We start from the raw sequence: 24,181 nt of genomic DNA on the forward strand, positions 1-24,181 counted from the left end.
ACTAAATAATTTCTGTCTCCTGTATCCACATCATCACCTTGGGAGATGTCAGCCACCAAGTACAAATGTCTCATTTACTCTCATGTACCCATTAATGGAGAAGACAGTGTCATTCCCATTTTACTGATGAGGAAACTGAGGCTCCCCACTTCCTTGAGGAGATTCTTCTGGAGCTGGTAAAACCTGGGAGATGAGGGCACAGGTCCGGGGGCTTCCCAGTCCTTCCTTAAGTTCCGTCTTCTGGACTTACTAGCTTATGTCCGTAGCTAAGTTATTTATTTCCCCCGAGCCTCAGTTTCTTATCAGGTATAGTGCTCACCACATTGTCTATGATTAGATAGTTGCCTAAATATGGCTTTCCTGACGAGATTATGAACTCCTGAGTGGAAAGACAATATTATCATCACTGTGTCCCTAGCACCTAGCACACTGGAGACACAAAAGAGCTCACAGTGAGTACTTTTCATTGAGTTAAAAGCATCTTCCAGCCAACATTGCTGTGTCTTTATGGCTTTTCCTATTTTTTAGTGTACAATGTCTATTTGCTGTCTGCCCCAAAATGAGAGAATCACAGAGTTTGTATGAAAATAGCACCGGATTCCTATTTAAAAAAAAAATCATCACACATACCCTTGGGTGGCAGAATGCAACATGGAGTTTGGAGACCTGGGTTTGATTCACAGTGCTGGCACTTCCTCGTTTAAGTGGACTTTACTATTTAAAAAGTCCGCTTAACCTTTCTGGGGCTTGGGCTATTCTTATAAAGCAGAGAGTTAATCAGGTCTACCTTGCGAGGTGACTGTGAGGATGAAGTGAGATCATTTCTGTAAAAATGCTCTGTGGAGCATGAGTCCCAACAGAGCCGGAACAGAGCAGAGTGCGGTCATAAGAGCACAGGCTACCTGGGGCTGTGGGGCCAGGCTCTGGAGGACAGATACCCGTGGCCTCTCCTATGCATGTTGAATGTTGACTGTGGCTAAGCCCAGATCCCGCTCCGGTTACAGCCACACTCCCAGGGAACAGGTTTGCTCTCATGTGGACTGAATACACCACCTCAAAGAGCCAAGCCATCAGGGACTCGAAATCATGCACGGTGCCTGCACCCGCCCAGAGAGAAGGACAGGGCTTTCTACAGCTGGTTAAAACCCAGGTCAACAGAATCACTCTGAGCAGAGCCCTGAGCTGGGCTGGGCTCCACAGCCAAGTCTGAAGAGTCCACACGTGCTTTCACAGTCATTCGCTGAGGCCGGGTAACGCACGGCCTCGGGCCTGGCTAGGCATTTCCCCTTAGGAGGTCAAAACTCTCTTCTCCACCCAGCCAGCCCTCCCTCCACACCCATCTCCTTACACGCACCTTCCCATTGTCTCTCCACTCTTCCCAAAACCTGCCAAGAGACACTCCCGAGGGGTGGCGGCAGGGAGTGTTACTTGGTTCTGGTGTAAGGATTCTTTATCCTCAAACCAGCTTTTACTGACTGCTTCTAAGGAGCGGCGCTGAGTTTATTCACCTGTATTCAGCAGCTGTGTGTTTGTATGCACGCCATGGTCAAAACCCAGCCCACCGCCAACAGCCCAGCCACTGTAGAAACCAACGTCCTTTAGGTGGATTCTTAAACGGTAGTGTGGCCCTGGGGTAACATTCCAAGGTGGTGCTTCAGAAAATGGATAGGTGCCTAAGAAAGCTACGTGTCCCACCCCCGTGCATTCAGAAATGGCATTTGTTCCCTTTATTGTGCCAGTTCATCTTTCTTCTTATGACTTAATACCCCATTGTTATTTACCAGCCAGGGCTCAGTCAGATTATCCCAGGCACTGAGCAGGCCCAGACAGCCTGTGGTTTTTCTGCAAATCAGAGCTCCCAGCGGTCCTCTTTGCACAGACAGAGACAGAACTCGCCCTGCTCAGCACTTGCCTTTCATACTAGACAACCGGGCCCACTCTGGCCCTCATACACTCCACTCAGAACCCAATTCTGTCCACGTCTTGGCGCCTATAATTCCCTTTGCTTGGAATCTCCTCCCCATCCCCTTTGCCTACACCGGTCTTAGATACTCCTCCCTCTTCTGTGTCCTATCGACCCTTTATTCAGATCACTATTTCAGCATGTGAAGAGCTTTTTGAGGACAAGGGCTGCTTCTTAGTCAGCTTTGTATCTGCAGAGCCTAGCACAGTGCAGGGTGTTTTGTGTGCGTTCGATAAATGTTGGTTGAGTCGAACTGAAGGCATAGTTTCAGTTTTCATCCATCATCTGACACATATTTAGTGAGATATTTTATGCAAAACAATGTGCTACTTTCTACTGACTCTGAATTTTTTTTTTTTTTTTTTTTTTTTGAGATGGAGTCTCACTCTGTCACCCAGGCTGGAGTGCAGTGGCGCGGTCTCGGCTCAGTGCAAGCTCCGCCTCCCGGGTTCACGCCATTCTCCTGCCTCAGCCTCCCAAGTAGCTGAGATTACAGGTGCCCACCACCACGCCCGGCTGATTTTTTGTATTTTTAGTAGAGACGGGGTTTCACCGTGTTAGCCAGGATGGTCTCGATCTCCTGACCTCGTGATCCGCCCGCCTCAGCCTCCCAAAGTGCTGGGATTACAGGCGTGAGCCACCGTGCCTGGCATCCTGACTGTGAATTTTTATGGCATCCACTGACTGCTCAGAATCTGTGGGACATCCCGAAAGACCCCACATGTCCAGGCATCACAAAATAAAGTCACCTTCCCAGTGATGGCCACTTACTGTGTTCCCTCTCTTGGGGAAAGGCAGGATTCTTTCCAATGCTCGAAGACGCAGCTTTGTCTTGGACACTTCCTTGTCTTTTACCCTCTATCCTATCTCCTAAAATATCCTCAATCAGCCCTATCCTCTCCATCCACATTTCCATCATATCAGAGCTTCATCATGGCCCACATAAAGCACTACAATCACGTCCTAAGCAGTCTTTCTATTTTTAGTCAGATGGTCTTCAAATTTGTTTTCTGGCTGGGATTCGCACCTGCAATCCCAGCACTTCGGGAGGTCAAGGCTGGAGAATCACTTGAGCCCAGGAGTTCCAGACCAGGCTGGTCAACATAGTGAGACCCTGTCTTTTAAAAAAAATTGTTTTCCACATTGCCATCAAAAAAGATCTTTCTATATCATGTCATGAATCTTGTTCAAAATCTCACAAAGTAGCCTGGGCAACATAGTGAAACTACAAAAAAAAAAAAAAATATATATATATATATATATGCCAGGCACATGGTACATGCCTGTAGTCCCTCCCAGCTACTTAAGAGGCTGAGACAGGAGAACCTCTATGATCCTAGGAGTTAGAGGCTACAGTGAGCTATGATCACACTGTACTACAGCCTGGGCAACAGAGTGAGACTTCATCTCTAAAAGCAAACGAAACAAACAACAACAAACCTCACAAAGATTTCCTATCACCTCCATTAGTAGTCCTCAAACTTTCAGACACAATACCCCCTTTTAAATAACAGATATTTTGTAATATCTCTGCTATTCTTCTGAAATAAAATCTGTAAATAATATAAACCAACCACATATAATTTAAAAATATTAGTTTGGTGCAAAAGTAATTGCAGTTTTTGCCATTGAAAATAATGGCCATTGAAAGTCATAGCAAAAACCCCAATTACTTTTACACCAACCTATCTCATTACAGTTGTATAACTATAATATAAAAGGAAAAGCAATGTACTATAAAATGAGATGTATTTCTGGCCAGGCGCTGGCTCATGTCTGTAATCCCAGCACTTTGCTAGGCCGAGGTGGGCAGATCACTTGAGGTCAGGAGTTTGAGACCATCCTGGCCACCATGGTGAAACCCATCTCTTCTCAAAACACAAAAATTAGCCTGATGTGGTGGTGGGCACCTGTAATCCCAGCTACTCGGGAGGCTGAGGCAGGAGAATAGCTTGAACTCAGGAGGCAGAGGTTGCAGTGAGCCAAGATCGGGCCACTGCACTCCAGCCTGGGTGACAGAGTGAGACTCCATCTCAAAATAAATAAATTAATTAAATAAATTAAAATAGGTGTATTTTAAAGCATAAAACCTGCGCACCATTGCCCTCCAGCCTGGTCTCCCTCAGCCCCGCTGTATTCCACTTGTACCACCCACCCTTGTCCCACTCCCTCTTACGTTCACCCCACAGAAGCACTCCCTCCCAGTCCCCACATGTTAGCTCAGTGATGCTCCCAAAACACCTCAAAATTCAGCCTCCAGACAGGGCTCGAGTCCCCCTCCCCGGCTTGCAAGCACCTCGTGCTTTGACATCACAGCGCTGCTTCACATTTAGTCTTTACAGACTTATTGTTACAGTTAAAAAAACAGATGAAATTTTGTAAACATCAAAAATAAAAAAATACAGTATGATGAGCCCCCATTTACCAATTCCTACATTTCTTTTATTATTTTTGTTTTTATTTATTTTTTTCAGACAGAGCCCTCCATTTACGGATTCCCACATTTCTTGTTTTTCTTTGTTTGTTTGTTTTTGTTTTTTGTGAGACAGGGTTTCACACTGTTGCCCAGGCTGGAGTACAGTGGCACAGTCTCAGCTCACTGCCAACTTCTGCTTCCCAAGTTCAAGCAATTCTCCTGGCTCAGCCTTCCCAGTAGCTGGGATTACAGGCATGTGCCACCATGTCCAGCTAATTTTTTGTATTTTTAGTAGAGACCGGGTTTCACCATGTTGGCCAGGTTGGTCTCGAACTCCTGAGCCCAAGTGATCCGCCCAACTTGGCCTCCCAAGGTGCTGGGATTACAGGTGTCCACGGCGCCCAGCCCAATTCCCACATTTCAACCGTTATCAACATTTGCCCCACTGGTTTTATTTTTCTTTTATTTTTCTTTTCATTTAACTTTATTTTATTCCAGAAATATGCTTGCCCACCTGCTGGTTTTGTATATCCACTTATTTCTTTTTTCCTAATATTTTGAACTTAATACCTGATACACTAAATATTTCCTTATGAATCCTGAACATAAATAACATTTTATTACAGATGCAGGAGGTTGTGGTGGGAGGAGGGAGGCCTGCAAGGCCCATACACTCAGCTATGGTAGAAAAGGGTTCGTTATGCATGAAAAAGACTCTTACCAGGAAAGTCCATGGGTTTTGGGGGCTCAGTGCCAGGAACTGGGGACAAAGACCAAATACGTTTTGTATTATGCCGCAGCTGGCATTCTTCTGGAATGAACTAATTGTAAGAACGGCTTTCTTCTCACTTTCTGCTCTAGTATATTCATTGCTCACCAAGGAAGAGACCTGCAAGGCTATTACCCTGGGCAGCTGGCAAGACTCCATTTTGATCATGGTGCAAAGAGAGCTCCCAGGTGAGACACCCTCCTCAGTCTCAATTTCCAAGAATGTCATGAAAGTTACAATGATAAAAAGTGGTGGGCAGGGGGAAGATACACTACTCCTCATAATAATGATGACAGCAAAAATAAGTATTATTTAGTGGATAGAAGAGGTTTGGAAGGAAATATACCAAATTGTTAATTTTTTTTTTAATGAGTGGTGACATTATTCTTACTTTATATCTTACTGTTTTGAGACAAGGTCTCGCTCTGTTGTCCAGGCTGGAGTGCAGTGGCAAGATCTTGGCTCACCACAACCTCCACCTCCCAGGTTCGAGCAATTCTCGTGCCTCAGCCTCCCCAGTAGCTGAGACTACAGGCACACGTTACCACATCCAGCTAATTTTTTTGTATTTTTAGTAGAGATAGGGATTCACCATGTTGGCCAGGCTGGTCTCAAACTCCTGGCCTCAAGTGATCCGCCCACCTTGGCCTCCCAAAGTGCTGGGTTTACAGGCATGAGCCACTGCACCCAGCCCATCGGCACTTTGACCTTATTTTATAGTTAGAGGAGGCTGGAAACCACAGGGGTTAAAAGCAGCAAGTAGAATAAATTACAAAATGTTTGACTTTGGGCAATTTTCATTTCTTATCCACGTATCGATTGCCTTATCTATTAAATAAAATAACTGGAGTGACATTCCAGAGCACTGTAAGCACTCGACGTATGTTTGCTATCCTTTGACTCAACATCTAGTATATATTACACATTTCTCTTAATTGCCTGTGACATAGTCGGCTCCTGGGTATCCTCCATGCAAGAAGGGAGCCACAGCATGTGTGGCTTCAAACAGCGCAGAGTCTAAATGTAATCGATGATCAAACAAGAAGTAGCTTTAAGGGCCATTCTGTTTTAATTAGATGAATGAAGTGGAGCTCAGAGAGGTGACATGTTTGGCCTGGGGTCACCCCGTTAGTTGGTATAAAAGTTGGGCTTGGTGGCCGGGCACGGTGGCTCATTCCTGTAATCCCAGCACTTGGGAGGCCGAGGTGGGTAGACCACCTGAAGTCAGGCGTTCAAGACCAGCCTGACCAACATGGAGAAACCCTCTCTCTACTAAAAATACAAAATTAGCTGGGCGTGGTGGTGGGTGGTGCATGCCTGTAATCCCAGCTACTCAGGAGGCTGAGACAGGAGAATCACTTGAATCCGGGAGGCAGAGGTTGCAGTGAGCCAAGATCACACCATTGCACTCCAGCCTGGGCAACAAGAGCGAAACTCAAAAAAAAAAAAAAAAAAAAAGTTGGGCTTGAATCCATTTACATTTTCTGGTTCCCAGTTCAAGACTGTTTGTTCTAACTCAAATCCATACTATATTAAACCAGTTGGGCTATGTTTTCTGCCAGAGGATAGACAAGAAAGGAAATGATAGACCCCCACTGCCAGAGCTGCTCATGGCCCAACTCCACAGGACACCCTCCACGTTGTGTGAACCCTGACATCGCTCTCCTCCACTTCCCACCGCCACCTCGCCTGGCACCCAAATATCAGTCCTACCAGAGGACGGCTCAATTAAAGGGAACCTTGATCTGAAAGACTTGTGCCTGCCCAAGGTTAGCCTTAAGTGGAAAACTCAATGCAAATGTCAGTCTATGAGCTTATTAAGCTTCTAGTTAAGAAGAAAAAAGAAGACAAGCGAAACAAAACAACAACTAGGAAATAATGACGTTGGCAGGATGAGACCTAAGTTCAGCTCTTGTAGTCATGGTATAACTTGATAGGTGTCTAACGGCTTACCTTCCCCAGATATATTCCTCCACCAACTTGATGTCCTTCAGTATTGGAGTCCTTCCTTTGAGTGAAAGTCTTGTCTTCAGAAGGGCATTGATGTATTACTTGAAAAGGGAGAATATTCTGGTGCTAGAGAAACACCCAGTCAGAGGTAGAGGCAGGCTGGCAGTCCAGCAGAGGCAATCTAGGAGCAGTCACCAGGGCCTGGTTCGGCACTCAGAGCCATCAGTGACACAGAAGTGACTAGATTGGTAGTGATGGTCACACAGAATCCGAATTCACAAGAGACTGATGCATTCCCCAGGCCGCTAATGTTTTGATTGACAGTGGGAGTCATTCTTTCGTAGGAAAGGGAGGACCCTCACCATCATTTAAGGCACCTACTTTACAAGGTCACGTACCCGATAAGCATGAAATAAGAACAGGTGGAGGTGGGTGGGTATTCTCAATGATTCTTTAGGCCCATCCACAACAGAGCACCTTCCAATCATCCAGCATCTCAACCCGTTCAGTACCCCATGAGCATGGTCAGATGCTTGCTCTTGCTTTTTCTGAGCGTCAGGCACAGCCACTCCATTCTTAAAGTCCAAGAGCACACTCTTTCTTAAAGAAGGCCCGTCACAATCGAGGTTACCCAATCAGGCAAACATAACTCACGATGAAGCAGTCTTCGTCTCCTCTGTGACGCTGTGTGATTAGTTCACAGCGATAAACTCACAGAAGGCCGTCACCCCCTTTAGATTTAGATGTTCCTAAATCTCAGCTAACACTTAACAGTTTTCACATCAACAGCAGCTCATCTCACCTATTTTATAGTTTAAAAACATAAACGTGTATGAGAACATTTAGAAAACATTCACAATCAAAAACGGAATGATTGAAAGTTACCCACAATATCATCACCCAAAGATAATCATGCAGAATCATCCAGATCTACATCAAAATAGGACGGGATGGGTATTTTGAAACCTTTTTATTTTTGGTAATAGCTGCATTGAGATAATCCACATACCATATGATTTATCCATTTAATTCAATTGAATGAATTCAATTCAATGCATAATTCAACTGAAACCTTTGTTTAAACATGTATTGTGGGCTTTTTTCCATTTCAAAAGTTATAATCCTACTACATCATCCTTTTTTTTTTTTTTAAGATGAGTCTCACTCTTGTTGCCCAGGCTGGAGTTCAGTGGCGCAATCTCGGCTCACTGCAACCTCTGCCTTTGGGTTCAAGTGATTCTCCTGCCTCAGCCTCCCATGTAGCCAGGATTACAGGTGACCACCATCCCGCTCAGCTAATTTTGTATTTTTAGTAGAGACGGGATTCACCATGTTGGCCAGGCTGGTCTTGAACTCCTGACCTCAGGTGATCTGCCAACCTCGGCCTCCCAAAGTGCTGGGATTACAGGCATGAGCCACCACATCCAGCCGTACAGCATCATTTTTAATGGTGGCGTGGCATTCCCACATATTTCTGTGTCATTGTCTAAATAATTTCCTATTTTTTTACATGCAAGCTGTCCCACTCTTTTTATTATCATAAAAACACTTGGACAAGCATTCTTAGAGCTAAGTCTTTGTTGACATCCTAATTGTTGGGACAAAATATGTGCAGATTTTCAAGGTCTTGATATATATCACCAAAGCTGGGCCAGTGAAAGTACACTGCCACAAACGATATTTTGCCATTACATTTTAGTTGTTCTTTGCTTTTCTTTTCCAGAGGATACCTATTTGAACAGGGGTACAGGAAGGTTATAACTGATTTCAAGTCCATCAAACCCCAAGAGGCACATAGTGGTTAGTCTAACCAGATGTATTGATTCCTATTTTATTTTATTTTATTTTATTTTATTTTTTATTTCTTTGAGACAGGGTCTTGCTCTGTCACCCAGGCTGTGTCTCGGCTCTCTGTGACCTCTGCCTCCTGGGCTCAAGGGATCCTCCTACCTAAGCCTCCCTAGTAGCTGGGATTACAGGTGTACACCACCACACTTGGCTACTTTTTGTATTTTTTTTTGTAGAGACGGGTTTTCGCCATGTTGCCCAGGCTGGCCTCGAACTCCTGAGCTCAAGCGATCTGCCCCCATCAGCCTCCAAAAATGTTGGGATTACAGGCGTGAGCCACCACACCAGGCCTGCACTGGTTCCTTGAAGCAACAAACATCCACAGAACAGTTACACTGGGAAAGGGCACCAGGGACCTTGGAGCACGGGGAGTGGCTGTGCATGGGCAGATCTAGTGGAGAGTGTGATATGCATCACCTCCTAGGACCTGTCATTGGAGAGAAGGAGGGATGCTAAAGGGAAGAACAGAGAACAGAAGTCCCTGAACCATCTACTACAGCTTTGCCAGGGCTGGTCGTAGAGCTATGGGAGTCTTGTCAATACTCTCTTGTTAGCCTCATGGCCATTTCCAGGGAATGGATTCCAGCTGGTAAGAAAATGGACGGCTTTTTCCTACTGGGTTTTCAGCAAACTGTTTCTATTTCCATTTAGACCGCTCATAGACTTGACAATTCCACCCAAGAGAAAATATCACTATCAGCCTCAATTAGACCAACAAACGCTCATTCGATACATTTGCTTTCGAAGACATTCAAAGCCTGCTGAGCCGTGGTACAAAGAAACCACTTACCAAAGAGACTATTCTCTGCCGTTCTATGAGATTGGTAAGTCAGGCCAACTGCTCTTAACTCTCTGAGATTAACCTTGCCTGGGCCACAGATCAGCATCTCCCATGGGCTCGCTGTCTCAGGGAACTTGTTTGGGACCAGTCGAGTTGGAGGCATGGATATGTGTGTGTGTTTCTGCGTGCAGGAAGAATTGAGGGGGCCTCCCAAGGCGCCTCCCTATCTAGCTCCCTGCAGAGGAGACTTCAGGGATGAAAATGCATATATCCTTTTTAACACGCAGTCTCAAGTCTGACCACTCTTTTCTTTTTTTTAAATTAGACACAGGGTCTTGCTATGTTGCCCAGGCTGGCCTTGAACTCCCGGCCTAAAGCAATCCTCCTGACTCAGTCTCCTGAGTGGCTGAGACTACAGGCATAAGTCACTGCACCCAGCTAATTGCTTAATTCTTTTTTGTAGAGATGAGGGTCTCACTATGTTGCCCAGGCTGGCCTCAAACTCCTGACCTCAAGTGATCCTCCCGCCTCAGCTTCTCGAAGTGCTGGGATTACAGGTGTGAGCCACCACACCTGGTCTTCACTGAGTCCCTTGTCACATAACAAAATCATTATTGTGCCTAAACATAGTGTTAACGGAACTTTTCTTATTCCCGATTTCAAACTTTACAACAATGATTTGACATTTGGAGGTATGCTTCAGACATTCTAAGTTCCCCTTGTAATATGTGAGGCTGCAGCATGTAAAAAAATACTGAAAGGGGGCTGGGCATGGTGGCTCCTGCCTGTAATCCCAGCAATTTGGGAGGCTGAGGCAGGCAGATCACCTGAGGTCAGGAGATTGAGACCAACCTGCCCAACATGGAGAAACCCCATCTCTACTAAAAATACAAAATTAGCCAGGCTTGGTGGTGCATGCCTGTAATCCCAGCTACTCGGGAGGCTGAGGCAGGAGAATCTCTTGAAACCAGGAGGCAGAAGTTGCCGTGAGCCGAGATTGTGCCATTGCACTCCAGCCTGAGCAACAGGAGCAAAACTCCATCTCAAATAAATTAAATAAATACTGAAAGGGACTGAGGCTCCCGACATACAGGACCTTGGGGGAGGACATGTAGACACCAATTTAAACATTGTTGTGTTCCTGCTGTCACTGGTGCTTTGAATTTTAGTTCTTGGGATGAATTACTTCATTGACAGACTTTTTTTTTTTTTTGAAATGGAGTCTCATGCTGTCGGCCAGTCTGGGGTGCAGTGGCACCATCTGGGTTCACTGCAACCTCTGCCTCCTGGGTTCAAGTGATTCTCCTGCCTCAGCCTCCCGAGTAACTGGGATTACAGGCCCACACCACCATGCCTGGCTAATTTTTGTATTTTTGGTGGAGACGGGTTCTCACGCTGTTGGCCAGGCTGGTCTCGAACTCCTGACCTGAAGTGATCTGCCTGCCTTGGCCTCCCAAAGTGCTGAGATGACAGGCGTGAGCCACTGCGCCTGGCCAACAGACTTTTAAAATGAGTAAACCTCAATATTTTGGAGGCTCTTACACTGTGGTAGGCACATATTTAGTCCTGAAAGCAGCTCCCTGAAGTCAAGTCCTACTATTTTCCCAATTTTACCGTAGGAAAAGCCAAGTCAGAGGCAGTTTATTAATGAGCCCCAGGTCACACAGCTAGGCGGTAGGAGAAGCAGAATTCAGCCCCAGGTCATTTCAAGCTGTGCTTGAAGATACACAGCCTCTGTCACACCTGAGTGTCACCTGTACTGCTATTTATTTAATAGTTTTCTTTAAAGAGAGTCACTTTCTATTTACTTAAAATACGGAATGCCTGGGCTGGGCCCCTGGGCCCCAGGGAATAGCAAATACAGCCATCAGGAAGAGCAGGACTGGGTGGGAGAAGTGGATCTTGGGGGAGTTGAGCCAAGGATAGGGGTAGCAATAGATGGAACCACCAGGGGAGCCAGGGGTTGCCAGCAGGGGTTTGGGATGAGAGGCTTCAAGCAGAGCAAAGCTGGGTTCTGGAGGCTCAGAGAAGATTGGAGCCTGACCACGTCGGGAGCTGAGGGACTGGGGAGGAGGCTGGAGCTGAGGTCAAGGTCACTGGGAAAGGAGGTGCTGGGAGGGTGTGCAGAGTGGTGGGGGTTGCCGACCCAGGGGACCCTGGGGAGCGTTGTGGCCATGGAAGCCAGGGATTCGTGGGACATGGGTTCGGGCTGAAGTATGAAGCTTGGGGCGGCAGAAGTTGCTGGGGGTTGAGGAGGGGCTAAAAAGAAGGGATCAGAAAACGTCAGTGGGGTTCCCGTCCCCACAGAACTGGCTGAGCAGGTTGTCCTCTCAAGACCAACTGGGAGTTTGAAATCTGTTTCCTTTGCATGAGGAAATCCAGGTGGGCCTCCAGTTTCCAAAGTGACCTTCAACAGGACCTTCTTTGCAACTCCTCTGCTATGAGATCTCATAGACAGACAGACAAACAGATACAAAAGGCGTTCTCCCTTGCTTAGTTTAGAAAACAGTTTTTAATTCTTTCCAAACCTATGGAGCTAAATGAATTTTACAAAGCAATGAAATGCTTACCATCTACTATATATTGTGCCAGTTCATAGAAAGTCCAGGAGATGATTTCAGTCCTGCAGGGAACTCACAATCCAATTGGGAAGATGAAGGTTGGGGACTGACTAAATACCAAATAGGGGAGCAGGAGTTAAAAGATGAGGCCAGGCACGCTGGCTCACGCCTGTAATCCCAGCCCTTTGGGAGGCCAAAGCAGGAAGATCACCTGAGGTCAGAAGTTCGAGACCAGCCTGGCCAACATGGCAAAACCCTATCTCTACTAAAAAAATACAAAAATTAGCTGGGTGTGGGGCATGCACCTATAATCCCAGCTACCTGGGAGGCTGAGGCAGGAGAATCACTTGAACCCAGGGGGTGGGCGTTGTGGTGAGCTGAGATCGTGCCACCGCACTCCAGCCTGGGTGATCGAGACTCCGTCTCAAAAAAAAAAAAAAAAAAAAAAAATGAGATCACTGGGACCTAGAATAGCCAGAAGAGCAGCGTGCAGGAATGGGGACCGGAGCTGGGCCTTGATGGGTCAGGTGTGCACAGTGGAGAAGAAACAAGGACAGCAGAGATAGGGACCCTGAAACTAGGGACAGTGCACAGGATGGTGCGGCGTGTACGGGAGTGGAGAGGACTCCAGTGAGACGAATACTGGCTTGACTGGGCAGCGTAGAAGGGGCAGTGAAAGATGATATGCGGACTGGCAGAGTAGTAGGAGAGAATACTCGAACAGAAGAGCAGCTGAAGGAGTGTGGGAAGCTGAATTTGGACAACCAGAGCCATTGTAGGATCATAGTCAAGGGAGTGACCCAATCAGCTTTAGAGGACATGAGTCTATCAGTTCCGCTCAGGATGGGTTGGAGAAGGCATGGACTGCAGGTGAGAAGAGCAGCTCACTGTGGCAGTGATACAGTGTGAACGGCATGAAGCATTGGACAGGATCCAGGCATCGCAACACTGCAGGCCTGGAGCATTCTAGCTACGTGGTGTTGGGCAACGTACTTAGCTTCTCTGAACCTTTTTGCTCCTCTGTAAGATGAAGAATCAAAGTCTACCATTGAGGATAGCTGTTAGGATTTAAGGATGTCTGCCATGTGCCTAGAACCGCGCTAAGTGGCATACTCACACACACGTACGTGTACACACTCCTCGCTGCAATTAGTGGTAACAGTCCCCGTGAACTAGGTAGTAGTAGAATTATTGTTAGCCCCATCTAGCAGAAGAGGAAACAGGCTTTGAGACTTTAAAAACTCTACTCAAGCAAGTAGCTGGTAAGTCATCAGTCCAGCCCAAGCGGAGATATGTTACCCTCCAAAGCCCACGCTTTTCAATTAAATGAGGGAGGTTTCAGGGGAAATGGAAAGAAGACTCATATGGCAGAGCATTTGGAGTGAAAAAGGACAGTGCGAACAGAAAAAGAAACGGAGAGAAATGAAAGACAACTCTGCACCCTCTCATTTGTGCAAAATCGGTGATGCTTCTGATAGAAAGAATGGATTTAGGCAGAAGAGATGTAGTCAACTTGGGATCTAGGGACAATTAAAAACACAGTACCAGAAAGTGGTGCAGCCTGGGGACCATAAGAGGAGAAACAGCTTCAGACAGTCCCCTATTTAGTGAGGTTTGCAGCTGGACCAATTCTAGAGATGATTTTTATTTATATATTCACCCTTCATTTATTGAATTATGGATTGAATGTCTATTTGTTATCTATTGCTGAGTAACAAATCATTCCAAAATGTAGTGACTGAAAACATTAATGATGATTTTTTTTTTAAATGTTCTCATGGTTTCTGTGGGTAGGAATTTGAGAACTGCTCAGTTGGGCATTCTGGCTCAGGGTCTCTCTTAAGGTTTCGGTCGGATGTCAGTGGGGGCTGCAGTCTTGCCTGAAGGCTTGACTGGGGCTGGAGGATCCACCTCCAAGGGGGCCCACACACGTGATTGCTGAGGTGGTGCTCGCTGTTGGCTGGAGACCTCAGTGCCTTTCCATGTGGGTCTCTCCATGGGGCTGTGCGAGTGTCCTGACAGCATGGCAGTTAGCTTCCCTTAGACAGAGCAATCTGAGACCACGGTGGAAACCTCAATGCTTTTTATGACCCAGGCTCAAAAGTCACACACTGACACTTCTTGGTCAGGCACAGTGGCTCATGCCTGTAATCCCAACACTTTGGAAGGCCAAGGCAGACAGATCACCTGAGGCCAGGAGTTCGAGACCAGCCTAGCCAATGTGGTGAAACCCCGTCTCTACTAAAAATACAAAAATTAGCCAGACATGGTGGTGAATGCCGGTAATCCCAGCTACTCAGGAAGATGAGGCAGGAGAAACGTTTGAACCCAGAAGGTGGAGGTTGCAGTGAGTTGAGGTCATGCCACTGCACTCCAGCCTGAGTGACAGAGCAAGACTCTGTCTCAAAAAACAGAAAACAAAAGTCATACACTGTCACTTCTGATGTATCCTGTTAGTCACAGTCAGCCAGCTCTAAAGCAGTGTGCAGAGGATTACACAAGGCATGAATACCAGGGGGCGAGAATCACTGGGGTCCGTGCTGGAAGCTGGTGACCCCAGTATGATTTAGTTGTTTGTTGAGCAACTATTATGAACCAGACACTGCTATCTGCCGAGTACAGTGACCAGGGAAGACAAGATACCTGCTTCCACAGAGCTGACATTCTGGTGGGGGATATAGATCATAGACAAGTGCATTTTTTTTTTCAAATCATAGATTGTGGTAGTGCTATATGGGAAATAAGCAGGGAGATGAGGATAGCTAAAGGAAGTTACTTTAAATAGGGCAGTCAGGGAAAATGTCTATGCAATTTTAGCTGAGCCCTGAAAAATAAGAATGAGTCATATAAAGGGCATTTCAGGCAAAAGTAACAGTAAGTGCAAAAGCCTGGAAGCTGGGAAGGGCTTGGCATATTTGAGGAACAGAAAGGAGACCAGTGTCATTTGGTGGGTAACGAGTTAAGAGGGATCAGGCAACTGGATTTTATTCTAAGAGCAATAGTAAGACATTGAAGGATTTTTAACAGAAGAGTGACATCTTATATTTTAACAGCATTATTTGTATTACTCTGACTGCGGGTTTTTTTTTTTTTTTTTTTTTTTTTTTTGAGATGGAGTGTTGCTCTGTCGCCCAGGCTGCAGTGCAGTGGCACAATCTCAGCTCACTGCAACCTCCACCTCCTGGGTTCAAGCAATTCTCGTGCCTCAGCCTCCCAAGTAGCTGGGACTACAGGCGCGTGCCACCAGGCCCGGCTAATTTTTGTATTTTTAGTAGAGGTGCGGTTTCACCATGTTGGACAGGATGGTCTCAATCTCTTGACCTCATGATCTGCCTACCTCAGCCTCTCAAAGTGCTGGGATTACAGGCGAGAGCCACCGCGCCCGCCCTCTGGCTGCTGTTAAGACACTGTTTGGAGGGGAAAATGGAGGGGAAACGTTTCGCAGGCAGACCACTGAGAAACAATTTAGTAGGTTAGACCAGAGATGATGGTGCCTGGGACCAGCAGGGAAGATAAAGAGGAGTAAATGGATTCCAGAGATATTTTGGGGATGGCATCAACTGGACTTGGTATATATTTGATGCCAAGAACACTTTCACTTACTCATACGTATCCCTTCAGTAAATAATTTGAAGGCCTATTTAAGTGCCAGTCAATGTGCCAGGTTTTAGCAATACCACGTGAAGCAAAAATAGACACAAGATTTCTACACTCAATAACCATGGATGGGTGTGGTGGCTCATGCCTGTAATCCCAGCACTTTGGGGGACCGAGGTGGGAGGATAGCTTGAGGACAGGAGTTTGAGACCAGCCTGGGTGACACAGTGAGAACCCACTTCTACAGAAGACATTTAAAAATTAACTGGGCGTAGTGGCCCCTGTAGTCCAAGCCACTTAGGAGGCTGAGTCAGGAGGACTACTTGAGCCCAGGAGTTTGGGGCTGCATGAGCTATGATTATACTACTGCACTCTAGCCTGGGCAACATAGCAAGACCCCAACTCTAAAAAATAAATAACTGTAAATAATCATAAAAGTCTACCTGCCTTAAATGCTATGAAGCAGAGTTTATATGGGGTATAGTAAGCCAGAGAAAGCTTCCCTTAGGAAATGACGAGCCAAGAGCTGAAGGATAAGCTAAAAGTTAACTGGGCAAAGAGTGGGGAAACAGGTTCACAGAGAGTGCAGCATGTGCAAAGGCCCTGTGGCACGAAGGAGCATGACACGTTTGAGGAACTAAAAAAAATAAGGGTGTGCTGGAGTATAGAAATCAGGAGGGATCGTGGAGCAGGGTGTGGTGGAGGGACGGCAAGACCAGAGTAAGAAAGAGGTTACAGGTCATATTCAGGGTTTGGCCTCTAGTCTGAGAATAAGGGGAAACTGTTGAAAAGTTTTAAGAAGGGCAGAAGTAATGGTTACAATTTCATTTTGTGAGGGATAAAAGACTACAAACTGGGTTCAGTGTATACTGCTTGGGTGATGGGTGTACCAAAACCTTACAAATCACCACTAAAGAGCTTACCATGTAACCAAATACCATCTGTTCCTCCCAAACCTATGGAAATAAAAAATTTTTTTAAATTCATTTTGAAAATGTTACTCTAACTGTGAAGAAGAAAAGGAGGGGCAGGGTGGGGAGCAGCATGGGGCGAAGATTGAATGTGGAGAGTCAGGAGGAAATTGCAGTGGTTAAAGTTTTTTTCTTTTTTTGAGACAGGATCTCCCTCCCATTGTCCAGGCTGGAGTGCAGTGGTGCAATCTCGGCTCACGGCAGCCTTGACAGCCCAGGCTCAAGTGATCCTCCTACCTCAGCCCCCCGAGTAGCTGGGACTACAGGCACGTGCCACCACACCCAGCTACTTTTTGTATTTTTTGTAGAGACAGGGTCTCACTATGTTGCCCAGGCTGGTCTCAAACTCCTGGGTTCAAGCAATCCACCCGCCTCAGCCTCCCAAAGTGCTCGTATTACAGGCATGAGCCACCACACCTGGCCAGGTTAAAGATTCTTAATTTTGGTTACATTGCTTGGAGTTTTAAAAAATCTGGACACCCAGGCTATACCCAATACCAATTAAATCAGGATCTCTGGGTGGGGTGGTAAAGCGGGGGTCCCAGGCATCAATCGTTTTTAAAACTCCCCAGATAGATCTAATTAAACTAAAGAGCTTCTGCACAGCAAAAGAAACTACCATCAGAGTGAACAGGCAACCTACAGAATGGGAGAAAATTTTTGCAATCTACTCATCTGACAAAGGGCTAATATCCAGAACCTATAAAAAACTCAATAAAATTTACAAGAAAAAAACAAACAACCCCATCAAAAAGTGGGCAAAGGATATAAACAGACAGTTCTCAAAAGAAGACATTCATACAGCCAACAGACACATGAAAAAATGCTCATCATCACTAGCCATCAGAGAAATGCAAATCAAAACCACAATGAGATACCATCTCATACCAGTTAGAATGGCAACCATAAAAAAATCAGGAAACAACAGGTGCTGGAGAGGATGTGGAGAAATAGGAACACTTTTACGCTGTTGGTGGGACTGTAAACTAGTTCAACCACTGTGGAAAACAGTGTGGTGATTCCTCAAGGATTTAGAACTAGAAATACCATTTGACCCAGCCATCCCATTACTGGGGATATACCCAAAGGATTATAAGTCATGCTGCTATAAAGACACATGCACACGTATGTTTATTGCAGCACTATTCACAATAGCAAAGACTTGGAATCAACCCAAATGTCCATCAGTGACAGACTGGATTAAGAAAATGTGGCACATATACACCATGGAATACTATGCAGCCATAAAAAAGGATGAGTTCATGTCCTTTATAGGGACATGGATGCAGCTGGAAACCATCATTCTCAGCAAACTATCGCAAGAACAGAAAACCAAATACCACATGTTCTCACTCATAGGTGGGAATTGAACAATGAGATCACTTGGACACAGGAAGGGGAACATCACACACCGGGTCCTATTGTGGGGAGAGGGGAGGTGGGAGGGATAGCATTAGGAGATATACCTAATGTAAATGACAAGTTAATGGGTGCAGCACACCAACATGGCACATGTATACATACATAACAAACCTGCACGTTGTGCACATGTACCCTAGAACTTAAAGTATAATAATGAAAAAAAAATTACATAGATCTATAAATTGAACAATTTAGTAACATATTGCTAAATTTGAAGTTATAAAATAACAATGGTTTTAAAGGTAAAAATTATATATGTGTTAAAAATTCTAGAAGAATAACAAAAATCTTATCAGTGATTATTTTTAGGAATAGATTGGAGGTAGTTTTTTTTCTCCTATCTGAATTGTCAAATTGTCAACTTTCTTACATAAAAAATATAATTATTAAAAAAAAAAAAAAAAACTCCCCAGATAATTCCATAGCACAGCCAAGTTTGAGAAGCAGTGATTTAGGCAGCAGATGACGGGTGTTAGCAGTGTAATAGTTAGCAGATGTATCTACATTTGAGAGATGCATAGGTGGCAATGATTTTATAAACAACAACAGGCCAGCAAAGGGCTGGTCTGCAAGAGGCCTGACAAGGATTCCTTGGGGAAGAGTTTTTCACAGAATAAGAGAAAGAATATTAAGTTGTTTATCAAAGGTATAGGCTGTTTATCCTAACGATTTGGCCAGTGATTGTTTGTTTGTGATGGAGTCTCACTCTGTTGCCCAGGCTGGAGTGCAGTGGCATGATCTCAGCTCACCACAACCTCCGCCTCCCAGATTCAAGCGATTCTCCTTCCTCAGCCTCCCGAGTAGCTGGGATTACAGGTATCCGCCACCATACCTGGCTAATTTTTGTATTTTTAGTAGAGAAGAGGTTTCACCATGTTGGCCAAGCTGAACTCCTGACCTCAGGTGATCCACGCGCCTCGGCCTCCCAAAGTGCTGGGATTACAGGCGTGAGCTACCGTGCCCTGCCTAGATTTACAGGGCAGAAGATATATCTAGATTAGCAAGGATTTACATTTATGTTCAGTTCTCTGAGGTGTCTGATTAAATATAGACCATGATAGAGCATGGTTATTGCTTAAGAAATTCTTCCTCAGTTAAGGAAATTCTTTCTCAGTTAAGATTATTTCTCAGCACACATAATTTCATTGATTTCCTTAGGAAACATTTTTCGGGCACTGACTATGTGCAAGACACAGTGGAGGGTATGTAGAAGGCACTGTCCTCAGAGAATTTATAGCCTGGGAGGATAAGATGGCCCCTTGGTGGAAAGTTACCCTTGTATGACTCACCCTAGTGCCAAATAATTCAAATAACTCATTTTTCTGAAATAAAATATATGCCTTTACCGACAGCGTGACCCTTAGGCTCTCTGACCCTCAATATTCTCATCTGTGAAAAGAATAAAAATAGTATCTACCTAATAGAATTGAGATACCGATATAAAGAATTTAAGCATTGTGCCTGTATGTAATATTACTATGCCTTCAAAAATGTTAGTTACTATTAGTATTGAACAAGAATAAACGTGTCCCATAATCAATATCTGTAAAAGACCAATACAATGGAATTGCATATATCACTGAGATTAAGTTCTAAAATCGGTACACAAGGTAAAAATCATGCATGATCAAAGTTATCCTTGAAAAATATCTTAGACTGGCCAGGTGTGGTGGCTCACACCCGTAATCCCAGCACTTTGGGAGGCTGAGGTGGGTGGATCACTTGAGGTCAGGAGTTCGAGACCAGCTTGGCCAACATGGTGAAACCCTATCTCTACAAAACACACACACACACACACACACACACACACACACACACACACACACAAATTAGCTCATGCCTGTAGTCCCAGCTACTCAGGAGGCTGAGGCAGGAGAATTGTTTGAACCCCAGGAGGCAGAGGTTGTAGTGAGCCAAGATTGCACCACTGCACTCCAGCCTGGGCAACAGAGTGAAACTCCATCTCAAACAAAAACAAACAAAAACTCTTGATTGTTAAAGAGTGATATTATATGAAATCATTAACGTATTTGGAATACATGGAATTCTCAGCAAGGTGGTTAAAGTTTCTCTGTGGTTATCAACTAATTGTTCATTTTATTTTCCAACAATGACTTTCAAAGGAGTCACCACCACAAATCCACGTGAACAATAATTACATTTTGTCAGATGATAAGGAAATCCAAAAAATCATTTCACACTTTCTTTCCATAGCATCCCCAATCTGTGTAGCACGTTTCAGAGTTGATAACACCCACGGTTCTCACAACATTGACTGTTGAGTTCACCTGGCTGAACTGTGTATGATTCAACCCATCGTACAGCCTACAAGGATCACGAAGAGTTGCTGAATGGAATTCCTCACACTTCTAAATCACTTTAATACATTTCCAGATATAGTGTAATTAGAAGGCCATCATTGCTATTTGACTCCATAAAAAACCTTGAAAAGTCATGTTGTTGCTGACTACAGACAGGATCACACTCGATTAAATCTAAAAATCCTCAAAGATTTCATTTCTAGTCATACTCCTTGGGCTAGTGAAATGTTATCCATTCTTAATATCCAGAAATGTTTACTTCTTGAGATACTGTTGAAGCACTAAGGAGTGTAGACTAGAACAATGAAGGATTAATGATTTGGGAGTCTGTTCTGTGTCAGATGCAGACTGTACCTCTTACAAGCGATGTATACTTGGGCAAATTAATCTTTTTGAGATGGCGATATCAGAGTACCACTGAGAATTACTCTAAATATTAGAGTAATGTAATAAACTCTAATATTCACCTAATAATATAATAAAGTTTTGTTACAATGCAGCCGGGTGCAATGGCTCACGCCTGTAATCCCAGCACTTTGGGAGGCCAAGCTGGGTGGATCACTTGAGGTCGGAGTTCGAGACTAGCCTGGCCAACATAGCAAAACCCCATCTCTACTAAAAATACAAAATTAGGGATGGTGGCAGACATCTGTAATCCCAGCTACTTTGCTGAGGCAGCAGAATCACTTGAACCCGAGAGGCGGAGGTTGCAGTGAGCCAAGATGGCGCCTCTGCACTCCAGCCTGGACGACAGAGTAAGACTTCATCTGAAAAAAAAAAAAAAAAAAAAAAGTTTTTTTACAATGCTTTTGAAACACTAGGCTTTGGTTCCTTGAGCAATACTTGTATTAAAGTGAAGCCCTCTTTGAACTCTTATTTTCAGATAAGCAAAACTGTTAATGATTATAGATTAGAGGTTATAAAATACAAGGGAACACCAATGGGTATGAATTTAGGAATGGCAGTATCACCCAAGGTAGGAGAGATAAGACATGTGAAATCTCAAGTAAGACCAGTAGTTTTGAGTTCTGCCTCTGCCATTTCCTGGCTGTATGACCTTGGGCAATGTACTTGTCATCTGTTGCTTCTGATAGCAAATGGGATGTCGAAACAGATTCAAGTTGAAGAAAGACTAGTTGAAAGTGTTTCCTTCGGCTGCTGTGTGGAGGTTGGGTTACAGCAGGAGTGTAAGGAAGAGGAAAGGATATCAGTGTTTTAGGTGAGAGTCCAGGTGGCCTGGGCCAGGGTGTGATGGGGGCGTGGAGAGATGTAGGAAGTGAAAATTAATTGGATTTGGTTGGTGAGAGAGTGGTCAAGGGTGACTCCCAGGTTTCTGGTTTGTGTTATTATAAGTAACACAGAAGAATGGATGAACTTCATTGATTTCTTTGCTTTTCTCTTTTTTTTTTTTTTTTTTTTTAAACTTTTGAGATGAAGTTTCCCTCTTGTTGCCCAGGCCAGAGCCCAGTGATGCAATCTCGGCTCACTGCAACCTCCGCCTTCCGGGTTCAAGCAATTCTCCTGCCTCAGCCTCCCGAGTAGCTGGAATTACAGGCACCTGCCACCACGCCCAGCTAATTTTTTGTATTTTTAGTAGAGATGGGATTTCACCATGTTGTCCAGGCTGGTCTCGAACTCCTGACCTCAAATGATCCCCCCGCCTCGGCCTCCCAAAGTGCTGGAATTACAGGCTTGAGCCACCACGCCTGACCTATTTTCTATTTGTTGTGATATCTATCATACCTGCAAAAAATGTTTTGTACATATCCAATTTAAAGAGTAATAATAAAAATACTTATTTATCCCTTAGGTCAGTTGTGAAAAATAATTTCCTAATATACTTAAAGCCTTTGAGTCTCCCATCCTTCTACCCAGACATACCCTCTATCCTGAATTTGTGTTAATCTTGCCTTTGCTATTGACTGTTTTTACCATATACATATCTATTCCCAAATAACATACTGATTGATTTTGTATGGTTTTTAACTTTGTTTATTCTGTTTTGGAGTTCATTGAACTTTTCTAATCCAAAGGTGTATAGTCAATAAAATTTGAAAAAACAAAGAAATCTCTGAAAAAAGAGAAAAAAGAATTGAGGGATGGCAGCAAGTGCAATCTGATACAAAATAATGCACTGGTGAGGTAAGACTAAAAATGTTTGGGGGTACAGAATGAAATGTCAACATGCAAATTTATGTAATTTATTTCATTTTATTTACATTTTGGCATAATTCAATAATATGCCTCTTAATCAGAGACTGAACCAAAAAAACAATAATTTGACTGAGTCCTTTTTCCCATATTTTAAGTGAATTCATTTGTCTTAAACCCCAAAAGTTATTTTGTTATTGTGCACAACTGCTAAAAGGACAGTGTGTTAAAAATTAGGAGCGAGTAGTCTTTAAATAAATCCTTAATTTGTTTTAAATTCCAGATTGGAACCAGAAATTAGCCACAGTTTCGCTGAATCCTCGACCACTTAATTCACTGCCAGAGCTCTACTGTTGTGAAGAGAGAGGCGGCTTTGAAAGAAATGCTTTTAAACTAAAATAACCATGGCATTTGAACAAAATAACGTTTGGCATTCTTAGGTGGCTCTTTTAGACTAAGTTAATGGCAGCAGAACTACTTTCAATTTAAGTGTGTATACAGATGGCTATAATCCTAAAATATTTACATGTTGCAAATTCTTTGCAGATTAAGTTGGTCAGCTTAGAACAAGGATTCAAGATCTATCCTTAAGAGAACTTGAATTTTAGCCCCACTCCCTCTTATTGCTGATGCTGGCAAGCTATCTTAGATTTAGGCCAATGGTTACACGTGGGATCAGGTAAGATCATTGCGTCTGCACAATAATTGCATCACTGTTGGGAAAAAAAAAAAAAAACCTGGGGGACTTGGCCAATTAGGAAGAAAACTAGCACTGGAGACCCTCAAGGGGCTCTGGATGGAGAAACCCAGGTGTAGTCTGGGGCTGCAGGGAGATGAAGAGGGTTAACTGAGAGTCTGTACACAGGAGTTAGTACCCCTATCTTGGCAGCAAGAAAGCCTGACAGCTAGGCATCAGCTCCTCAGGCAGAAAGCTAAAGGGTCTTCTCTAAGGAGAGGAAAGGATCCCAAGGAAAAAAACCTTACATTTGGCTTCTAGGGACCCCTGCCCTCCCCCAGTTCCCCAGCATACTGGTTAGCTCCCTCCTCACTCACTCCAAAGTAACACCTATCGATGGATAAACTTCTCCAAGAATGCAGAGTTCCATGTAGCTTTCCATCGCCTTAGTTTTAGATGTGAAGGGCTAATCAATGATCAAATGATAGGGTTCTCTAGAGAAACAGAATATGTGTATGTGTATATATATGAAATGAAGATTTGTTTTGATGGATTGGCTTGTGCAATTATGGAAGCTGAGAGTCCCAGGATCTGCCATCTGCAAGCTGGAAGCTCGTGAAAGCTGGTGTTGTGGTTCCAGTCCAAGTTCGAAGGTTGGGGAACCAATGTTGTCAGTCTCGGACCAAGTTTGATGGCCTGAGAACTAGGCGTGCTGATGTCAAAGGACAGGAGAAGCTGTATGTTCTGGCTCAACC

At 44.4% G+C, this 24,181-nt stretch overlaps 1 protein-coding gene and 1 pseudogene across 3 annotated transcripts in view; both read left to right on the forward strand.

Annotated features, from left to right (window-relative positions):
* Positions 1-23,171, forward strand: part of C1H1orf100 (chromosome 1 C1orf100 homolog) — a 41,530-nt gene extending 18,359 nt beyond the window's left edge. Inside the window, exons 4-6 of one of the 2 annotated variants that reach the window (XM_050785135.1) lie at positions 5,241-5,336; positions 9,598-9,770; positions 23,034-23,171. In XM_050785135.1, the coding sequence (XP_050641092.1) occupies positions 5,241-5,336; positions 9,598-9,770; positions 23,034-23,152 (388 nt within the window). In that variant the 3' untranslated portion in view covers positions 23,153-23,171. The remainder of the gene's footprint in view (positions 1-5,240; positions 5,337-9,597; positions 9,771-23,033) is intronic. The other variant, XM_050785142.1, reaches the window with a different exon arrangement.
* LOC126951160 (40S ribosomal protein S2-like) overlaps positions 9,314-24,181 on the forward strand; it is a 375,530-nt pseudogene continuing 360,662 nt past the window's right edge. The window contains exon 1 of the transcript XR_007724372.1: positions 9,314-9,317. The product of XR_007724372.1 is annotated as a 40S ribosomal protein S2-like (transcript). The remainder of the gene's footprint in view (positions 9,318-24,181) is intronic.

Source organism: Macaca thibetana, chromosome 1 (genome assembly GCF_024542745.1).
Source record: "Macaca thibetana thibetana isolate TM-01 chromosome 1, ASM2454274v1, whole genome shotgun sequence".
In the NCBI taxonomy this organism is placed as follows: domain Eukaryota; kingdom Metazoa; phylum Chordata; class Mammalia; order Primates; family Cercopithecidae; genus Macaca; species Macaca thibetana.